The following is a 19,537-nucleotide window of genomic DNA, read 5'->3' as shown; positions in this document are numbered from 1 at the left end:
TGAAAACTGTATGGTTTTATTAACCAATGTTGCCCCAATAAATTCAATTCTAAAAAAGAGAGAAAAGTTAAACTAGAATTAGGCTACAGTACAAAAAAAATTGACAAAACTATAGCCAAACTGACAAAAAAAAAACAAGTAACACAAATTACAGGTATCAGAAATAAAAAGGTGATATAACTATAGACCCACACATATTAAACAGAAGATAAAAGAATGTTATAAATTTATTCATATAAATTCAATAAATTAGATGAAATAAACTGATTCCTTAAAAATAATACCAAAACTCACCCAAGATAAACAAAATGGTCCTATTAAACCATTTATTCAAAATGGTCAATTAAACAAATTGAATTCATGTTTAAAGAGCTCTCTACAAAGAAAACTCTAGTCCCAGATGGTTTCACTGATGAATCATACCAAACATTTAAGGAAAAAAATTATTCCATTCCACACCATCTCTTCCAGAATGTCAAAGAGGAAGGAATACTTACCATCTCATTTATGAGGACAGCATTACACTGATATCAAAACTGGACAAAGATGGTACAGGAAAAACAAACTATAAACCAGTATCTCTCATGAATATTGATCAAAAAAATCTTCAACAAATTATTAACAAATTGAACCCTTAAGCGTATGAAAAGAATATCATGACCAAGTGTGTTATCTCAGGAATGTAAGGCTGGTTTAACAGTTAAAAATCAATCACCGTAATTCACCATATTAACCATCTAACAAAGAAAACCCACATGATCATATCATTACAAGGAGAAAAAGCATTTGACAATACTCGACATGTATTGATGAGTTAAAAAAAAACAAAATAGCGACAAACTAGGACTAGAAAGTGTCTTCTTTGTCCCAGTAAAGAGCATGTACAAAAAGTCCTACAGCTGACATCATACTTAATGGTGAAAGACTGCATGCTTTCCCCTAAGACTGGAACAAGACAAGAATGTCCACTCTCACTATTTCTATTTAATAATGTACTAGAAGCCCCACCCAGTGCAAAAATCTATAAAACTAGAAAAGAAATAAAATGATCCAAGTTTTTCAGGCAACATGATTGCCTACATAAAAACTTCTAAGAAATCTTTAAAATAGCTACTACAACTAATGCAAAAACTAAGCAAAATCATAAGAAATAAGGTCAACATACAAAAATCAATCATATTTATATACCACCAATTAATTTTTAAAAATTGAATTGTTTTAATGCCATTTTCAGTAAGTAGCTTTCCCCAAAAGAAATACTAAGGTATAAATCTATCAATATATGTGAGATCTAGAAGCTAAAAACTACAAAATACTGATTAAAGAAATCAAAGAAGACCTAAACAAAGAGACATATCATGTTCACAGATTGGATACTCAACATAGTTAAGATATTAATTCCCCACACTCTGATCAATAGAGTTCGTGAAATTCCAATCAAAATCTTAGCAGGACTTATGTAGATATAGGCAAGCTGATTCTGAAATTTATATGAAAAGGCAAAGGAAGTACCATGGCTAAAACAATTTTGAAAGAGAAGACCATAGTTGAGAGATTCTCACTACTTGTTTTTAAGGCCTACTATAAAACTATAGTAATTAATACATGTGGTGTGAGTGGAAGGATAGACATGTAGATGAATGAAATAGAATAAAAATTTTAAAAATAGACCTACACAAATATAGCCAATTAATATTTAACAAGGTACAAAAGATATTTAATGGAGAAATAATGTCTTTTCTACAAATGAGAGATTATTTGAACAATTAGAGATTCGTTATTTGATCAAAATTATTTGAACAAATGAGAGATTATTAGAACAATTAGAGATTCGTTACAAAAAAAGAAAAATTAAACTTGACCTACAATTCACACCATGCAAAAATCAAATTATTATATACTGAATGTTTGGGTCCCTCCAAAATTATTATGTTGAAACCCTAACCTCCAATGTGATAATATTAGAAGTTGGGACCATTAAGAGACAATTACATTTAGATGAAGTCATGAGGGTGGGCCTCTGATCCCATGATTAGATCTAAATATAAAATTATAAAACTTTTAGAAGAAAACATGGGAGAAAATCTCCCTGATTTGGATTATGCAAAATGTTCTTAGATATAACATCAAAAGCGAAATTTATAAAAGAAAAAAAATGATAAATTCCACTGCTTTAAAATTAAAAATTTGCTCTGAAAAAGGTAGTAAGAAAATATTTTAAAATCACACATCCAACAACAGATTTGTATCCAGAATATATAAAGAACTCTCAAAACTCAACAATAAGAAAATAAATACCCCCCTAAAAAATGGGCAAAAAGTTTGAAAAAAATACCTTACCAAAGAAGATATGCATGTAGCAAATAAGCACCTGAAAGAAAACTATCAAAACCACTTAGTCATTAGGGAAGTGCAAATTACAATGACAATAAATACCATAACACTGTTATCAGAAGGAGAAGGACGCAGAGCAGCTGTAACTCTCACACATTGCTCACACGATGCAAAATGATACAGTCCTTCTGCAGAAGAGTAGAGCATAGATTCAGTATTCCTAAGCCTAGGTATTTAACCTACACTTATGAAAACCTATGTCCATATACACATGTACCGGAATGTTTATCACAGCTTTATTCATAATCACCAAAAATTGAAAATAACCTAAATGTCTTTTGATGCGGAAATGAATAAGCGATTGTGGGTACATACATACAATGGGATACTACTCAGCAATAAAAAGGAATGAACTCTTGATACGTGCAACAACATGGGTGGAATCTCAATGACATTATACTGAGTGAAATAAGCCAGTCTCAAAAGGTTACATGCTGCATGATTCCACTTACATAACATTCTGGAAAAGGCAAATATATAGGAATGGAAAACAGATCAGTAGTAACAGAGGGATAGAGGTAGAGAGGGGAACAGTTTGACTACAAAGAGGCAGCTGGATGTAATTTTTTTGGAACAATGGAATTGTCCTATAGTCATTACACAACTCTATACATGTGTTAAAATTCACAGATTTATTCATCAAAAAGTCAATTTAATTGTATGAAAAATTTTCATAATAACTTAATAAAAATTAAAAAATCTATTACAACAGAAGACAACTTATTGGGTGGGAGGATTGTAAACCTTAGAAGTAAGACAGTCTGCTATATAACTTAATGATTAATTTGTCAGGAATTAGTTTATATAAATAAATAAAAGCTACAACTATCATGTAATAAATATTTTCTTAAACATTTTTGATAGCTCTCTAACTATTGTTGCTAAATTTTTAAAATTTTAATCTTAGAAGAGAAGGTGGCTGCCGTCTGATTGCTTACAATTACACTATTTTTCTTCCCCATGATATCCTCATTGTAATACCTTGCCTAATTCCTGTGCAGGAGAAGAAAGACCTTTTTATTGACAATACATTATATTTGAAGGCAATCCAAACAAGTTAAAATGTATTAGGTCCATCCACCGGAGATGCACTAATCCCTGAAGTATATACTAATCGTTGGAAGGAATTGGGAATGGTCCAGGGATAATGAAAACTCTGTCCACATTCTCCACCACACAACCTATTCTTCATTAGCTCTTCCTTTAGGGAACAAGAGTTGCTAATCGGATTGTTCAGAGTCTGGAATTCTTTGGGTGAAACACAGCACTGAAAAGACATTTGCATTTCTGAGCATACCCTTTTTCTTCCTGCAATAGGCCAAGATTTGCCCTGACATGCTCATGTACACTTTTTTACTTTCAACACCATCCAGTGGTCTTTCTCCTTCCTTTCACTTTGACTTTTCCAAATTGCTAAGAATTCCCCACAAAACTGAGCACAAAGTGGGAAGAAGTCCAGATGTTTTCTCACAGAACTTTTTGTCCCTCCTACATAGAAGCTTTTGTACAGCCACAGACTAAGTAGCCTGGGTCAGTTTGGTATTATGCGCAGGAGCCAAAATATTTCTCCATATTGGTTGTGTCATCTGCTTTCCTTTGGCTGTGGCGGTATGTTTCTGAATCTCCTCATATCACTCCAGAAAGAAAGATTCCACCTTCAGTTTGAGGGGAAGGAATGAGGAGGAGTAGATAAGAGACTTGGGAAAAGAAAGCAAGGGGACTCATTTTGGCCTTTTTACCTCTGCCATGGGCCCCAACTTAATTTATTCAACCCAGTATTTAGAAATATATTGTACTTATATAGAAATTAATATATTTATACTTTACTCCTCTTTTAACTGTTATTAATTTTGTATAATTCCTTCAGAAGAAAGCAGAAATGAGTGATAGGCTCCCAGTAACTGAATCCTTAAATGACTATTATTCATGGCCTTTCACCATTAAGGGTTTTAAAAATTGGGCTGCACAAAATTAAAGTCCTCCTAAATTACAAAGTCTAGGAATGGTATAAGAAGGGGGAAAGTGTAGAATCAAATTGTCTGCCCTATGTAAAGTGAGAAACCATCAAAGACCCTGCCCAACTAATCCGTATAGCTTACAATCTGTAAACTAACAGAAATGAGACAATGTAAGAATATGTTATAACTTATGATAAGAGTAAATCCTAGCTAGAGTTATATAAAGCCCCATTTTATCCCTTTCTCATTCCATTGTACATCTGGACTGATTGCTCCATGAATCTCTGTCACTTTTTACTTTTGCCTTTAATGTAAGCAAAAAGGCAGCAGACCATTCAAAGGATGGCAAATCCACTGAGGGAAGGCCTGAACTAGACCTCAGGATTCTTATTTCCCTTTATCAAATTTCAAAAAGCTACAGTCAGTTTTGAAGAGCACAGTACTCACTGACCCAATTTTATAAACAGCTCATTGTTAGTCTATTGTTTTATTCATCTTGGATCATCAAATACATGTCATGAATTTTGGAGTGATCATAACACATTCATCTGTTCCCTTCTTTCCTGGGCATCAAACTGGCTTGGAGAAAGAGCTGGGGGAGGGGGGTATTTCCCTTGACTACTACAAAATATCTGGATACCCAGATTATAGAGAACTAGAAGAGCAACAGTTCTAGAAATGAGATTGTAAAGCTGAAAAGCTGGAAAAGTTCAAAAACAATGTATTGTTCTGATTTTCTTTAGAATAATACCAGTATATGAGTTAGAAAACATATGATCAGTAGATGAGAAAATAAGTTGACATATTTTAAGCATCCTGTTCCTATTGGCCCCAAATGTTTATGATTTTTCAAGAGAAATTCAATAATAAAAAAATGACTCAAGAAGTTTTTCACATATCTTATCCAGGTAAATTTATGCCATGTCTGACAGTTATGAATAATTTCTACTTTCCCAAAGGAAAAAAAAAATAATACAAAACTTAGAAGAAAAATGGAAAAGTAAAGCCCTATCCAAGTAATAGGATAAGCCAAATCAGTCAACTCCAGAAATTTCCCACTGCTCATTGCACAGGCCTTCACCCACAGTAATGCTTTTAGAAGATGCTGAGTTAACATCACCCCACAACGTTCACTCTGGACAACACCAGCCCATTGCCCCACTTTGGAAATAGAAAGACACTTCCCCTTGGCTACATCTGACCTTAAACAAAAAGCAGACACCTCTAGAACTGGCAGGGCATTTTTTTTCAGGAAGATGGGCTCTAAGACATAGGGGGGAAGATACAGAAACTCCAGCTGAGGCTGGAAAAATGATTTGGAATCAGCCTCCTCCCTGGAGGTAGTAAAATAGGTATAATATTGTTTACTTCAGAGGATAATTTAAAGATAAAATGAGTTAAGGGCATAAAAGTGCAAGTGTTAAATAGTTTATATACACATCAAAGAACTGTTGTTTTGCAGCTTCACTGATGCCATGTTGATTGAATGTCCCTCACTATGCAGAACTATTTATTCCTTTGAGTTATTTGGGGGCAGGGTTAGGGCTCATTGGCTTTTCTCTAAGGCATTCATTCTTCTGAGTTACACAGCTTGTGGTGGTGAGTGTCGAAACTGACAGAAATCTACTATTGCTTCCCCAGCTAGCATCATAATTTGTAGGGGAGGGGATGAAACTTCCTCTGTTCAAGTTTCCCTGACTGAATTTTTTGAAGCCCAGACTCAGTTCTTCCCTTTTTAAAAATACCTTTCCTCCCCAACCATCTGAGGTCCATGGCCAGAGCAAATGCAAAACAACCTTTCAAATTAAAGCATGACACGGTTAAAGGGTTCTAGGCCCCTCTACTCTTTCCCTTACTCCTCTTTTTTCCCTACAGCCGTCCTTAATGAAAGCGGGGGCTGGAATTTAAGAGAAGGGGGAAAAAGACTTTATATCTACCCCTAGAAGGACTTCAGTATGTTAACAATGACCGCGCTTTCCCAGCTGTTCCCTAACTCCCTCTGACCTCATCTGAAACACACATCCATGTCTTCGTACACACACGCACAAGCTGGTAAGCCAGTCAAATGCAGACAGATCTGACTTCCCCAACTTGTAGCCACAGATAGCACCAAAGAGACCAAAGTCTTTCACCGCCAGCTCCTGAAACACATTGCACCCGCCAGCTGCGCCGCAGCAGCAGCCTCTGTGCTGCAGCCTTCTGCCGGCCCGCCGGAGTTTCAGGTCTAATTCCTTAAGGACTGTCGCTCTTCGGCCCTTCGGCCCACTCGCCTGGGTTTCACCCACTCGCCCCTCAGGAGGTCAGGAGGAACCGGGTCACTTTGCCACTTTGGTAGAGGGGGAAGTGGCAGTGAAGGAAATTCCCACTGAAGTAGCCCGAAGCCCACTACTCTTTGCCCCACGTCTCCACCCTCCTGCCCACGTAGGTGCCTGTGCGGCTGGCGAAGGTGCCAGTTCTCAAGGTGCCTGAGCTCAGATGGGATGTAGAGGAGCTGTAAGAAGATCAGCGACAGGACGGTGGCTGGAGATTGTTAGAGGACAGATGGGGTAGGACTGGGGAGGGGGACATTCACCCGCTCCTCCCTCACAGACTATAACTCCGAAATGCGCGGATTGGCCATAAGGTAAAGGCCTTCCCTCCCTACTTTCTCCCTACTCTTCCCCGCTCCCTGCCTAGACACCTGGTGAAAAAGCAAGGTGCAGGTGTACCTGGAGCGAACACCATGATTTCCTCCAGCCGCTACGCCCTGGGTAAAGAAAGGCAGGCAGACAGACGGAGTGTGGAGGAGGGCTAGGACTTGGAGGGGTCCGGTGCAGGTGCGCGCACCGGGCGCGGGCCGGCTGCGGGCCGGCTGCGGGCCGGGGCGGTCAGAACCTCGGACAGCTCCCCGTCGCGCGATCCTGGGGCCGCAGCTCCAGCCGCTGCGGCGCGCTCAGCCTCCACAATGCACTGCTCCGCCGGCGGCCACCGCGGCGGCAGGAGGAGACGGAATCACTGCTCAATTTATCCCTCATTCCTATGCCAGCTCAGCGTACATAGCAGCTTACAGAGCAAAGCACTTCTACCGCTTCTACGGGAGAAAAAAGGACAGAAGAGGAAGAGAGAAAAAGGTAATTGCCCGGCTTCCCGGCAGGCGGACTGCTAATTGCTTCTAATTACCTGCTGTCGCTAGTCCCTGTGGATACTGGACTGACATTTAGAATGGGTTTGTCCCCCTTCTATTTTTTTAATGCAAAAAGCTTTACTCTCGAGGCTGACTGAGTACTCTGAGTTGGGCTGCCTCTGAACAAAGTGGTGGGACCTCCAACTTAATCAGTCCTTGGGGCTCAGGACTCCTCCCCCGCCCCAGAGTCCCAGCTTAGTGCTAATGTCAGAAAAACAGCAGGAGGGAAAGACCGGGTGACTATGAAGGCGGGAGGGCGCTGCTATCAGGCCCCGCTCCCAGGCAGCCAATCCAGCTCTAAAAGCCCCTAAGCTTGGATGCCTTCACTTTAGAGAAAGCAGGGCCAGGCAGCGGAGAGGAAAGAGACCTTGGTGAGGCTGGTCTCCTCCACCTCACACTCCCTACCAAAGGATGAGCCAAGATTCCCCTGAAGTATGAGAACAGGCCTGAAACCCATCAAGAAATATTACTGCTTCCCCAGCCTTTACCTAACTGAAAACTATGCCCACCATGTATACATCCAGTTCTACTCTAAGGTACTGGGACATGCCCCACAGTCACTGCATGCTTCTAACCCATTGCTCATTTTAAAGCGCTATCTAGCTCCCCAAGGAATTCTTGTGCAGTACAGACAGCCCCCACTGGTGGTTAACCAGCGTGAGACAAGTCCATCTGGGTTACAACCACAGAGCTAAAGTGACACAGGACCCCCCAGCCTCAAAGCAGTTGTCAGTTGCTTTGGGTTCAATCCTCTATTTTTGCAGTTGAATGAAGTTCTTCAAGAACAAAGTATGATCAGGGCCATCTCCAGTGTTTTATGGGGTTTCTTCACTTGCACATCTCCCTAGAAAGTATAGCTGTTCTGAAAAAAACAGTATTTCTTAGTAATTTGGTTGATGGCCACAAATTCTATATTCTTTTAAAAATATAAAGCATTCAAATAGCCTATTGGCACTGACTTTGTTCAAAATAATCTGATGAATTGAGAAGGCAGATAGCTTTACAGCTCCTGAACTATGGTTTGCATGAAGGCATATGGACAGCCTCAATATAACACAATCAGTACTGTTCTTAGCACCTGGCTCAACACAGGCTTGAACAGATGGGACCTGCCTCGGCAGCAAGAAGATGGAAGTCAGCTGATGGGCAGGTTGAAGAGTGGGCATAACAGGATGCGGTCCTCTCATTTCCCCAAGTTAGACCAAAGCCAGGGACCAATGATGCTTCACTCTGTCTTATTTGCTTTATCACTGTAAGTATGAAAGACTAGTTGAAATAATCTTTCATTGAATGAAAGACTTCTTTGTTTTAATACACTCAGTAAGGCTCTCCTTAACAATGTTTATTTTGTAATGGGCTTTATTCTCCTAATGCATAAACAATCACTCATGATTAAGTTCAAGAAAAAGCAATAGAGTGCAGGGAAAAAGGAGACTTGGAAACTAATCAGACTTATGTATAACTTCTTCTCTATATACTAGTTATGTGATCTTGGATAAATTATTCCACTGTGTCATCTAATAGAAGAATTAATGTATATCCAAGGTTTGTTGTTGGGATTTAGTGTGATCATGGATTAATTAAGAGCACATACAACCTCAATTAAACTCAGTCCAGGAAATTACTGGCACCCTGGGAATAAATGAAACTATATAGGGATATGTTAAATCAGTATTTCTCAAACATTAATGTGCATGTGAATCCCATGAAAATCTTGTTAAAATGCAGATTATGGTTCAGTAGAGCAGAGTAGGGCCTGAGATTCTGCATTTTTAATCTGCTCCTTGGTGATGTCCATGATGCAAATGCTGCTGGTCCACAGACTATATTTTGAGTAGCAATGTATGAGATTTACCAACATTTAGAATAAAATATTAACTTCTCTTCCAACCTCAGAGCACATATTTCTAACTTTTATATAAGGAAGGAACCCAGAAGGACCTCCATAGACTCCCAAGCTAGACAGAGGCCTAGATAGTAGTAGAAAGAAAAAATGCCTAAAAATGGTCCCAGAGCTCCTTTGACTCATCTGCTGTGGCAACAGGAGGTAATGTGATCCAGTAAAAACCAATTTAACAGGTCAAGACAGAAAAGAAAACTCTGTCAGGCCCATCCTCACCTCTTCTCTGACATTCCTCCTTCCATTATCACTTCCTCCTATCATCTCTTCATTTTCTCTACCCAACACACCACAGCTACCCAGACAAAGGATAATAGACTATACTCCCAATTCAGTTTTTGCTTATTTATATTTTAGTAAGAGCAATTAATTTTATCCCCAATAACACCAAGAAACTTTAATGACTTTTTTATTTGCAGTTATTTCATAAGTCAGTTGTGTATTCAACAATGTTATCTCCAAGTCTTACTACTACTGGAGTTATAATTCTGTTGGTTTAGTTTAAATACCCTAGCAATGCTATAAGATTTTTATATCTTAATATAAATGTTCAAATGTAAATGTTCAATTTACATTAAGATATAAGGAAGATATTGAAAAATGAATAAGAAAGATAAGACAATGAAAAACTAATCTTTGTGCTACCCAATTTGTAAAGATGTAAAGAGAGTAAAAAATACACATAGAGAAGGAAATGAAAAAATTTTTAAATGAAGATAGATGATGGAACAAATAGAAAAGGAGAATAAAACTAATGACTCTGCTGCATTAAGAAAAGGAATGGGAAATATTAAAGAATTTTTACAAGTTTAAAGAGTAGGGGAAAATGTCTTTGTAGGTTTGCATTTTATGAAGCCGTTTATGGGTCTTGCAAGATGTTTTAAAATGGACTATGTGAGAGCCATATTTTCTGAAAGGGAACATCAGCAAAACTTCCTTATTGAAAAAAATACAGACCCAGCCGGTGTGGCTCAGTGGGCTGAGCACCAGCCTGTGAACCAAAGGGTCACCGCTTGGATTCCCAGTCAGGGCACATGCCTGGGTTTGGGGCCAGGCCCGCAGCAGGGGGCACACAAGAGGCAACTACACATTGATGTTTCTCTCCCTCTTTCTCCCTCCCTTCCCTTCTTTCTAAAAATAAATAAATAAAATCTTAAAAAAAGAAAAAATACATAAGAACAGTTCTCCCAAATCATCAAATAAATTGTTGATTCTACTAGATTGTAGAAAAGAATCAGTTAAGGACAAAATTCAATTTAATACCTACCTGGCTAGTTTTTAAGAAGCAGAAAGCATTCAACTCAACATTCAACTTATCTTCAAAATTGTGAATAGATGATATAAAACTTCAGTCAATAAATTCTGAATGCATAAATGTATCTGTTTATATATGTATAGGTTTTTCATGAAGTCATTTTAGAAGAGAAAATCACTGAGAAAAAATAGACTGGAAAGAGGAGATATAAAGAGAAAAGTAAAAAGAGAAAGGAAAAGGATGTGGGAAGGGGAAAGAAAAGAGGCAGAAAATAGAAAAAGTTGTCTGGGATGAGTATATAAAGGAAGGAAGATACAAAACACAAAAAGTAGCATTCTGAGTGACTCAAAACGATTTTTTAAAACAAAAAAAGAAAGAAAATAAGAATGACACACTTTTTTAAAAAGTATAATGACAAATAGGAAAGCCACAGTCCAAACTGAGAAATTGGGTGTTCTCAGTTTCTGCTCACTTGAGCTGTATATTTGAGAATAAATTTAATCATCATCTTTAGAAATAATTACTATTTTTATTTAAATTTTATTGTATATTTTTCCATTACCATTTATTCCCTTTATAACCCCTGACCCAGCAATCACCCACTGTTGTCCAAGTTCATGAGTCATTCCTTTTTGCTTAACCCCTCCATCCCCTAACCCCCCCCCCCCCCCCCCCCCCGCTTACCAGTTGTCATCCTGCTCTCCAAGTCTGTCTCCATTTTCCTTTTTAGTTCAGTTTGTTCATTAGATTCTACATAAGAGTGAAATCATGTGGTATTTGTCTTCCTCTGACTGGCTTATTCCACTTAGCATAATGTTCTCCAGATCCATCCATACTTTCACAAAAGGTAAAATTTTCTTCTTTTATATGGTAGAGTAGTATTCCATTGTGTAAATGTCCCATAGTTGTATCCACTCATCTACTGATGGGCACTTGGGCTTTTTGTATGTCTTGGTGATTGTAAATAATGCTGCTTAGATTCTTTTGAATTAGTGTTTTGGATCCTTCAGATATATTCCCAGAAATGGGATAGGTGGGTCAAAAAGCAGACCCATTCTTAATTTTTCTGAAGTTTCTTCATACTGCTTTCCACAGTGGCTGCACCAATGTGCATTCCCCCCAACAGTGTAAATGGGTTCCCCTTTCTCCACATCCTGCACAGCACTTGTTCTTTGTTGACTTATTGTTGATGGCCATTCTGACAAGTGTGAGATATCTCATTGTGGTTTTAATTTGCATTTCTCTGACAATTAGTGACGTTGAGTGTCTTTTCATATTTCTATTGGCCATCTGTATGTCCTCTTTGCATAAGTGTTTATTCAGGCACTTTGCCCATTTTTTAATTGGGTTTTTTTTGTATGTGTGTATTGAGTTTTGTAAGTTCTTTATAAATTTTGGATATTAATACCTATCAGATGTATTGGCAAAATGTCCTCCCATTCTGTGCATTCTCTTTTTAATTTTGTTGAAGATTTCCTTTGTTGTGCAAAAACTTTTTAGTTTGATTTAGTCCCATTTGTTTATTTTTTCTTTTGTTTCTCTTGCCTGGGGAGATATATCTGATGAAATAGTGCTACGAGCAATTTCCAAGATTTCCTGCCTATGTTTTCTACTACAATTTTTATGGTTTCAGATTTAACATTTAAGTCTGATCCATTTTGAATTTATTCTTGTTTTGGTGTCATTTTTCAGCACATCTGTCCAATTTTCCCAACACCATTTATTGAATAAACTATCATTAGCCTACTGTATGTGCTCGCTTCCTCTGTCAAATATTAATTGACTATAAAGGTGTGGGTTTATTTCTTGGCTCTCCTTCTGTTCCATTGACCTATGTGGCTGATGTTTTTATGAGAGTAACGTGCTGTTTTGATTACTATGGCCTTATAGTATAGTTTGATATTAGGCAGCATGATTCCTCCAACTTTGTACTTTCTCAAGATCGCTGTTGCTATGTGGGGCTTTTTGTGGTTCCATATAAATTCTTGAAATATTTGTTCTAGTTTTATGCAAAATACATCTTGGAATTTTGATAGGAATTGCATTGAATCTATAGATTGTTTTGGGTAATATGGTCATTTCAATGATGTTAATTCTTCCTATCCATGAACCTGGTAGGTGCTTCCACTTGTTTGTATCTTCTTCTATTTCTTTCTTCAGTGACTTATAATTTTCTGAATACAGGTATTTTACATCCTTGTTTAGGTTTATTCCTAGGTATTTTATTCTTTTTGTAGCAATTGTGAATGGGATTGTTTTCTTAATTTCCCTTTTAGTTAGTTCATTATTGACATATAAAAATGCAACTGATTTCTTGATATTAATTTTGTGTACTGCTACTTTGCTGAATTCATTTATCAGTTCTACTAGTTTCTTCGTGGAATCCTTGAGTTTCTCTATACACAGCATCATGTCATCTGCAAATAATGACAATTTTACTTCTTCCACATCCATTTGCATGCCTTTTATTTCTTCTTCTTGTTTGATTGCTGTGGCTAGGAATCCCAGTACTATGTTGAATAAGAGAGGTGAAAGCGGACATCCCTGTCTTTTTCCCAATCTTAAGGGGAACGCGTGTAGTTTCACCCATTGAGTTCAATGCTGGCAATGGGTTTGTCATATATGGCCTTTATTATGTTTAGGTATGTTCCCTCAAATCTCACTTTGCTGACAGTTTTTATCATAAATCAGTGCTGGATTTTATCAGATGCTTTCTCTACATCTATTGATGTGATCACATGGTTTTCATCCTTCATTTTGTTTATGTAGTATATCATATTTGTTGATTTGTGAATATTGTACCAACCTGCATTCCTGGAAATAATCCCACTTCTATGGTGTATGAACTTTTAAAGGTATTGTTGGATGTGGTTTGGTATTTTGTTAAGGATTTTAGCATCTATGTTCATCAGGGATAGTGGTATATAATTTTCACTAGTTTCTTTACCTGGTTTTGGAATTAGGATAATGTTGGCCTCATAAAATGAGTTTGGGAGTCTACCCTTCTCTCAAACTTTATGAAATAGTTTGAGAATGAGAGGTCTTATTTCATCTCAGAATGTTTCAAAAAATTCACCTGTGAATACGTCTGTCCCAGAGCTTTTGTCTGTTGAGGGTTTTTTGGTTACTGCATCAATTTCACTAGGTATAATCTGTCTATTCAGATTCTCTGATTCTTCCTGATTTATTTTTGGAAGACTCTATGTTCTAGGAATTTATCCATTTCATCCAGGTTATCCGGTTGGCTAGCACATATTTGTTCATAATATTTTCTTACAATCCTTTGTACTTCTTTGGTGTCAGTTGTTACTCCTCTTCTTTTATTTCTTATTTTACTTATTTGGGTCCTTTTCTCTTTTTTTCATGATGAGTCTGGTTGAAGGTTTGTCAATCTTGTTTACTTTTTCAAAGAACCATCTCTTGGATTCATTGATCTTTTGTATCATTTCTTAGATTCTATTTCTTTTTTTCTGGCATTTAATATTTCCTTCCTTCTACTCACTTTGGGCTTTGTTTGTTTTTCTTTTTCAAATTCCTTTAAGTATGAAGTTAGGTTTTTATTTGAGCTTTTTCTCTTCTTTCTTTTTTATTTTTTTTTATTTTTTTTTTTGAGATAGGCCTGTAATACTATGAATTTCTCTCTAAGGGTTGCTTTCTAGTGTCCCACAGATTTTGGATTGTTGTGTCCTCATTTTCATTTGTTTCAAAGTACCTTTTGATTTCTTCCTAGATCTCATTGTTGACCCATTCATTGTTTAATACCATGTTATTTAGCTTCCATGTCTTTGCGTGTTTTCCAGTGTTCTTCTGATTGATTTCTAGGTTCATAGCATTGTGGTCAGGGAAGATGCTTGATACAATTTCAGTCATCTTAAATTTATTGAGACTTGTTCTGTGTCCTAACCTGTGGTCTATCCTAGAAAACATTCCATGTGCATTTGATAAGTGTATATATTCTGCTGTTTTGGGATGAAATGCTCTGAAAATATGAATTAAATCCATTAATCTAGTGTGTCATTTAAGGCTGCTCTCTTCTTGTTGATTTTCTGTCTGGAACATCTATCCATTGAAGTCAATGGGGTGTTAAATTGCCCAGTTATGACTGTATTTCTGTCAATCTCTCTTTATGTCCCTCAAGATTTGCTTCACATATTTAGGTGCTCCTGTTTTGGGTACATAAATATTTATGAGGGTTATATCGTCTTGTGGGATTTTCCCCTTTATCATTATGTAATTTCCTTCCTTGTCTCTTACTATAGACTTGCTTTTAAAGTCTATTTGTGTCAGATAAAGTACTGCTACCCCAGCTTTTGTTTCCTTTCCATTTGCATGAAATATCTTTTTCCATCCCTTTACTTTTAGTCTGTGTGTATCTTTCAATCTGAGATATGTCTTTTGGTGGCAGCCTATATTATATGGGTCTTATTTTCTTATCCATTCAGCTACCCTATTTCTCTTGGTTGGAGCATTTAAGCCATTTACATTTAAGATGATTATTGATAAATACATATTTAGTGCCATTTTATTGTCATACTATTTTCCTCTGCTGCTGCTGCTGCTTCTTCTTCTTCTTCTTCTTCTTCTTCTTCTTCTTCTTCTTCTTCTTCTTCAAGCAAGCCCTTTAACATTTGTTGCAGTACTGGTTTGGTGTTCACAATTTCCTTTAACTTTATTTGTCTGGGAAGCTCCATATTTGTCCTTTGTTTTTTTTAATTGTCTTTAAGTTATTTATTTATTTATTTATTTATTTATTTATTTATTTTTAGAGAAAAGAGAAGGGAGGGAGAAAGCGAGGGATAGAAACATCAATGTGGGGATGCCTCCCAGGCACTACCTACTGGGGACCTGGCCCACAATCCAGACATGTGCCCTGACTGGGAATCGAACTGGTGACCCTTTGGTTTGCAAGCTGGCACTCAATCACCAAGCCACACCAGCCAGGGCTCTCCTTTGATTTTAAATGATAGCCTTGCTGGGGAAGGTAGACTTCATTGTAGGCTCTTCTTTTTATCACCTTGAATATTTCATGCCATTCCCTTCTGGCCTGAAATGTTTCTGTTAAGGAATCAGATGACAGTCTTATTGGTGCTCCCTTGTAGGTAACTGCCTGCTTTTCTCTTGTAACTTTTAGGATTCTCTCCTTGTATTTAAGCCTTGTCCTTTTATTTATAATTGTCTTGGTGTAGGCCTCTTTGGGTCCAACTTGTTTGGGACTCTGCACTTCCTAGACTTGTGTGTCTTTTTCCTTCATCAGATTAGAAGTTTTCACTCAGTATTTCTTCAAATAAGTTCTCGATCCCTTGCTCACTCTTCTCCTTCTGGTATTCCCACGACATGATGTTGTTATGCTTTATGTTGTCCAAAGTGTTTCTTATCCCTCCTCATGTTTTTAAATTCTTTTATCTTTTTGCTGCTCTGTCTGGGGTTTGTTTTTTTTTTTCTACCTTGTTTTCCAAATCACTGATTCAATCCTATGCTTCATCTAACCTACTGTTTACTCCTTCTGGTGTATTATTTATTTCAGATGCTGCGTTCTTTATTTCTCAGTGGTTCTCTTTTATGGTTTCTATGACTTTTTTCATGCTGTTGAGTATCCTTATAATCATTACTCTAAACTCTCTGATAAATTGCTTGTCTCTGTTCCCTCTAGTTTTTCTTCTGGAGAATTCTCTCATTTTTTCTCTTGGGATCTGTTTCTTTGTCTTGCCATTTTGACTGCTTCTTTGTATTTTCTGTCTTAGTTGTTAATCTAATCAATGATATAGTCTCAACCTGCAATCAGCAGCCTGGTTTAAGTAGCACAGGTCAGGGCAGAGTAATTCATGCAGTTACAGCTACTACTTCTCCTCAGGCTGATGCCACTTGCAGAGGAGTGCTCTACCTGATAAAAATGGCTTCTGCCTTGTGAGGAATGGCTCAGCGCATGGACTCTGGCAGCTGCTCCTTCAGTCCTCTCCCTAAAGCTACCAACCCTAGGCTCTCCTCAAGAGTTTCTAGTCCACTCTGCCCTCCATCTGCCAGAGCCCAGGGTATGTGGCTACAGATGAAATGTTGTGCATTGGCCCTTTAAGAGGCTCTCTGCATCTCTAGCCATCTCCCTCTGGCAGACAGAAATGCTGCAGTTTTTCACAGCTGAGTGTTATCTGGGTTCCTTTCCAGCTCTGCTGTTGTAGGCTGTGGAGCCCAGCTTGGGGTTTAGACCCCAAATTTTCAGTGGGTCCCCCCTGACTGCTGATATATTCCTCTGGAACTTCAACTGCCACCCATGGGAGCTCAGCCAGCCCTCTCACGCCTCCTCTGCACTCCCTACCAGTCTCATTGTGGTGAAGTGGTTTCTTCTGCCTGTTGTTGGTTATGAGCCTTGTCCAGCTAGTGTTCCATTGGTTATTTGGAACACTAGCTTTCAGGATCTTTCATCCTTATCAGGATGCTTTCTCTACAGCTTAGTTGCCATTCCAGATTGGTCCTGGGAGGAAGTTAGTGTAGCTTCCACTTACTCCTCTGCCATCTTGGATCTGACGCTTATTAATTTTAAAACATTGTTCAAAGTGTTCCACTCTGCTGAAATGATCAGTTCACAATTGATCGAGTGAACAGTATACTATATAGGGATTTTGGTATCAAAAGTATTATTCTTCAAACCATGATGGCTAAACTCATAGCAATACTGATTCATTGGTTACTTCTTAACCAATTTTAAAAATGAGCTTGTAACATAAGAGAGATTCTTTGCAAACTTAGAGTAAGCAAAGACCTTTTAGATAAGACACAAAAGCATGAATCATAAAAGAATAAATGATAAACAGGACTTCATCAAAATAAATTTTTTTGCTATCTGAAAAACACTGCAAAGAAAATGATAATGCCAGCTACAGACTAGGAGAAACTATTCATAATATGTATATCTGACACATATATCCATAACTCTTGCAACTCAGTAAGACTCAACTAAAACTTGCCAAAATGTTGAAACAAGCACTTCACAAGAGGAATATATTACTAGTGACCTATAAGTACATAAAGACTTCTCAACATCATTAGTCATCAGAATGTTTTAAATTGCAACCACAGGGAAGTGTCATTACATACCCAGTAGAATGGGGATAATTAACAGGATTGAAAATGCCAAGTATTTTAGCATTCTAGTGGAACAACTAGAACTTTCATACATTGCTGGTGAGAATGTAGAATGTTACAACCATTTTGGAAAATAGTTTGATAGTTTCTTATAACATTAAATATATGCTTACCCTAAGACCCATCCATTTTGTTCCTAGGTGGTTACACAAGAAAAATGAAAACTGTGTTTACAAAAAGTCTTATGCATGAACATTGACAATAACTTTATTCATCATAGCCAGAAGTAAAAAATACCCTAAGGTCCACTAACATTTTATGGCTACTCAAAGTGTGGCATATAGAAGCAACATATAAACTTCAAAAACTTAGTGAACAAAAGAAGTCAGATACAATAGAGTACATACTATATGAGTTCATTTTTATTAAACTCTAGAAAAGGCTAAAGAAACTATACTGACAGAAAGCAGATCAGTGGTTGACTGGAGTTTGGGGACATGAGGAAGTGGATTGGGACTGACTGAAAAGGGACACAAATGAACTTTTGTGGATGATGGAATTTTTCTATATCTTTCCTGTTAGTGGTGGTTATGTGGATGTATACATGTGTTAAAACTCATAGACCTATATACTTATAATGAATACATTTTACTTTGTAAACTAATACTGCTATAAAGCTAATCTAAAAATCAGTTTGTAACAATCTGATATTTCTAATAAATAGAAATATAAGTGAGAATATCCTAAAATGGAATATTTTGAGAACTAGAAATATTTGTAAAATATTTAAACCTAAAATAAGAATACACATTGCTCTTTGCCTCATTAATTTATTCAACAAGTATTTATTGATCAGGAGATCAATACTAAGAACAGTAATATATACTGGAAATTCAGAGTCATATGACACACATTACTCTCAATGAGTTTAGAGCCTAGTACAAAAAAGAGACAGGGAAACGATCAGAAAGTGGGAGATCAACAGACCCATCTGAGGCCTGCAAATATTTATCCACAGAAGTGTCAGGTGGTGTGGTCACATAAAGTGAGGGTATAGGTGTACTAAACCAACTAAAGCCCAAGATGGGGTCACTCCTGCTAAGTCAGCATATCAGCAAACCAAAATTTACCTAAGTTTCTATGCTCAGCTCTCCTGGAAAAGGAAGGCCTAAGTCAACCAATCAGAGCTTGCTTGCCCAGGACAAGTTACCAGACCTGGCTTCAAGACTTCCCTTCACTCCATTTAAGGAAAGTAGACTGCTTTACCCAATCAGCAAATGCCCCCTGTAACTTCCTTTACCTGATCACTTTGTTCTATAAAAAACTCTTGCTTAATACAGCTCTTCAGAGCTTCTTTCTATTGGTTAGACTGGATGCTGCCCTATTCATGAATCATTGAGTAAACCTAGTGCTATGTTTTCAAAATTTATGATTGTTGGATTTTTCCTTTAACAGATAAGAATGCTACTAAACCAATGAGATCCAAGTGGAGGAGGAAAAGAAATTAAGCCATAAGGAACTTTAAAAAGATGAAAATTAGAGACCATTCTGGACTAGAAGTTGTGTGGTAGAAAGACTAGGTCCACAAGCACAGAGAAGTTGAGAGCTAGCAGGACTGCAGGCAGGATTTCCGGGTCTGAGATTTCAGCTGTGTGGCCCTTCTAGATGACAACAGCATCTTGAGAGTGTGCCTGTGAGTGACTGCTGAACAATTAGCAGAAAGGAAATGAAAGAACCCTGAAAGCAAAGTGTCAGGGCTGTTGCTGTCATCCTGGATGGTAGGTAAACAA

At 37.5% G+C, this 19,537-nt stretch overlaps 1 protein-coding gene across 1 annotated transcript in view; it reads right to left on the bottom strand.

Annotated features, from left to right (window-relative positions):
* AKAIN1 (A-kinase anchor inhibitor 1) overlaps positions 1-7,188 on the bottom strand; it is a 69,079-nt gene extending 61,891 nt beyond the window's left edge. Inside the window, exon 1 of the mRNA XM_024580433.4 lies at positions 7,061-7,188. Within this exon, the coding sequence (XP_024436201.1) occupies positions 7,061-7,076 (16 nt within the window). The 5' untranslated portion in view covers positions 7,077-7,188. The remainder of the gene's footprint in view (positions 1-7,060) is intronic.
* Positions 7,189-19,537: the final 12,349 nt, after the last annotated feature.

Source organism: Desmodus rotundus, chromosome 10 (genome assembly GCF_022682495.2).
Source record: "Desmodus rotundus isolate HL8 chromosome 10, HLdesRot8A.1, whole genome shotgun sequence".
In the NCBI taxonomy this organism is placed as follows: domain Eukaryota; kingdom Metazoa; phylum Chordata; class Mammalia; order Chiroptera; family Phyllostomidae; genus Desmodus; species Desmodus rotundus.
This window is presented reverse-complemented; position numbering and strand designations above follow the sequence as displayed.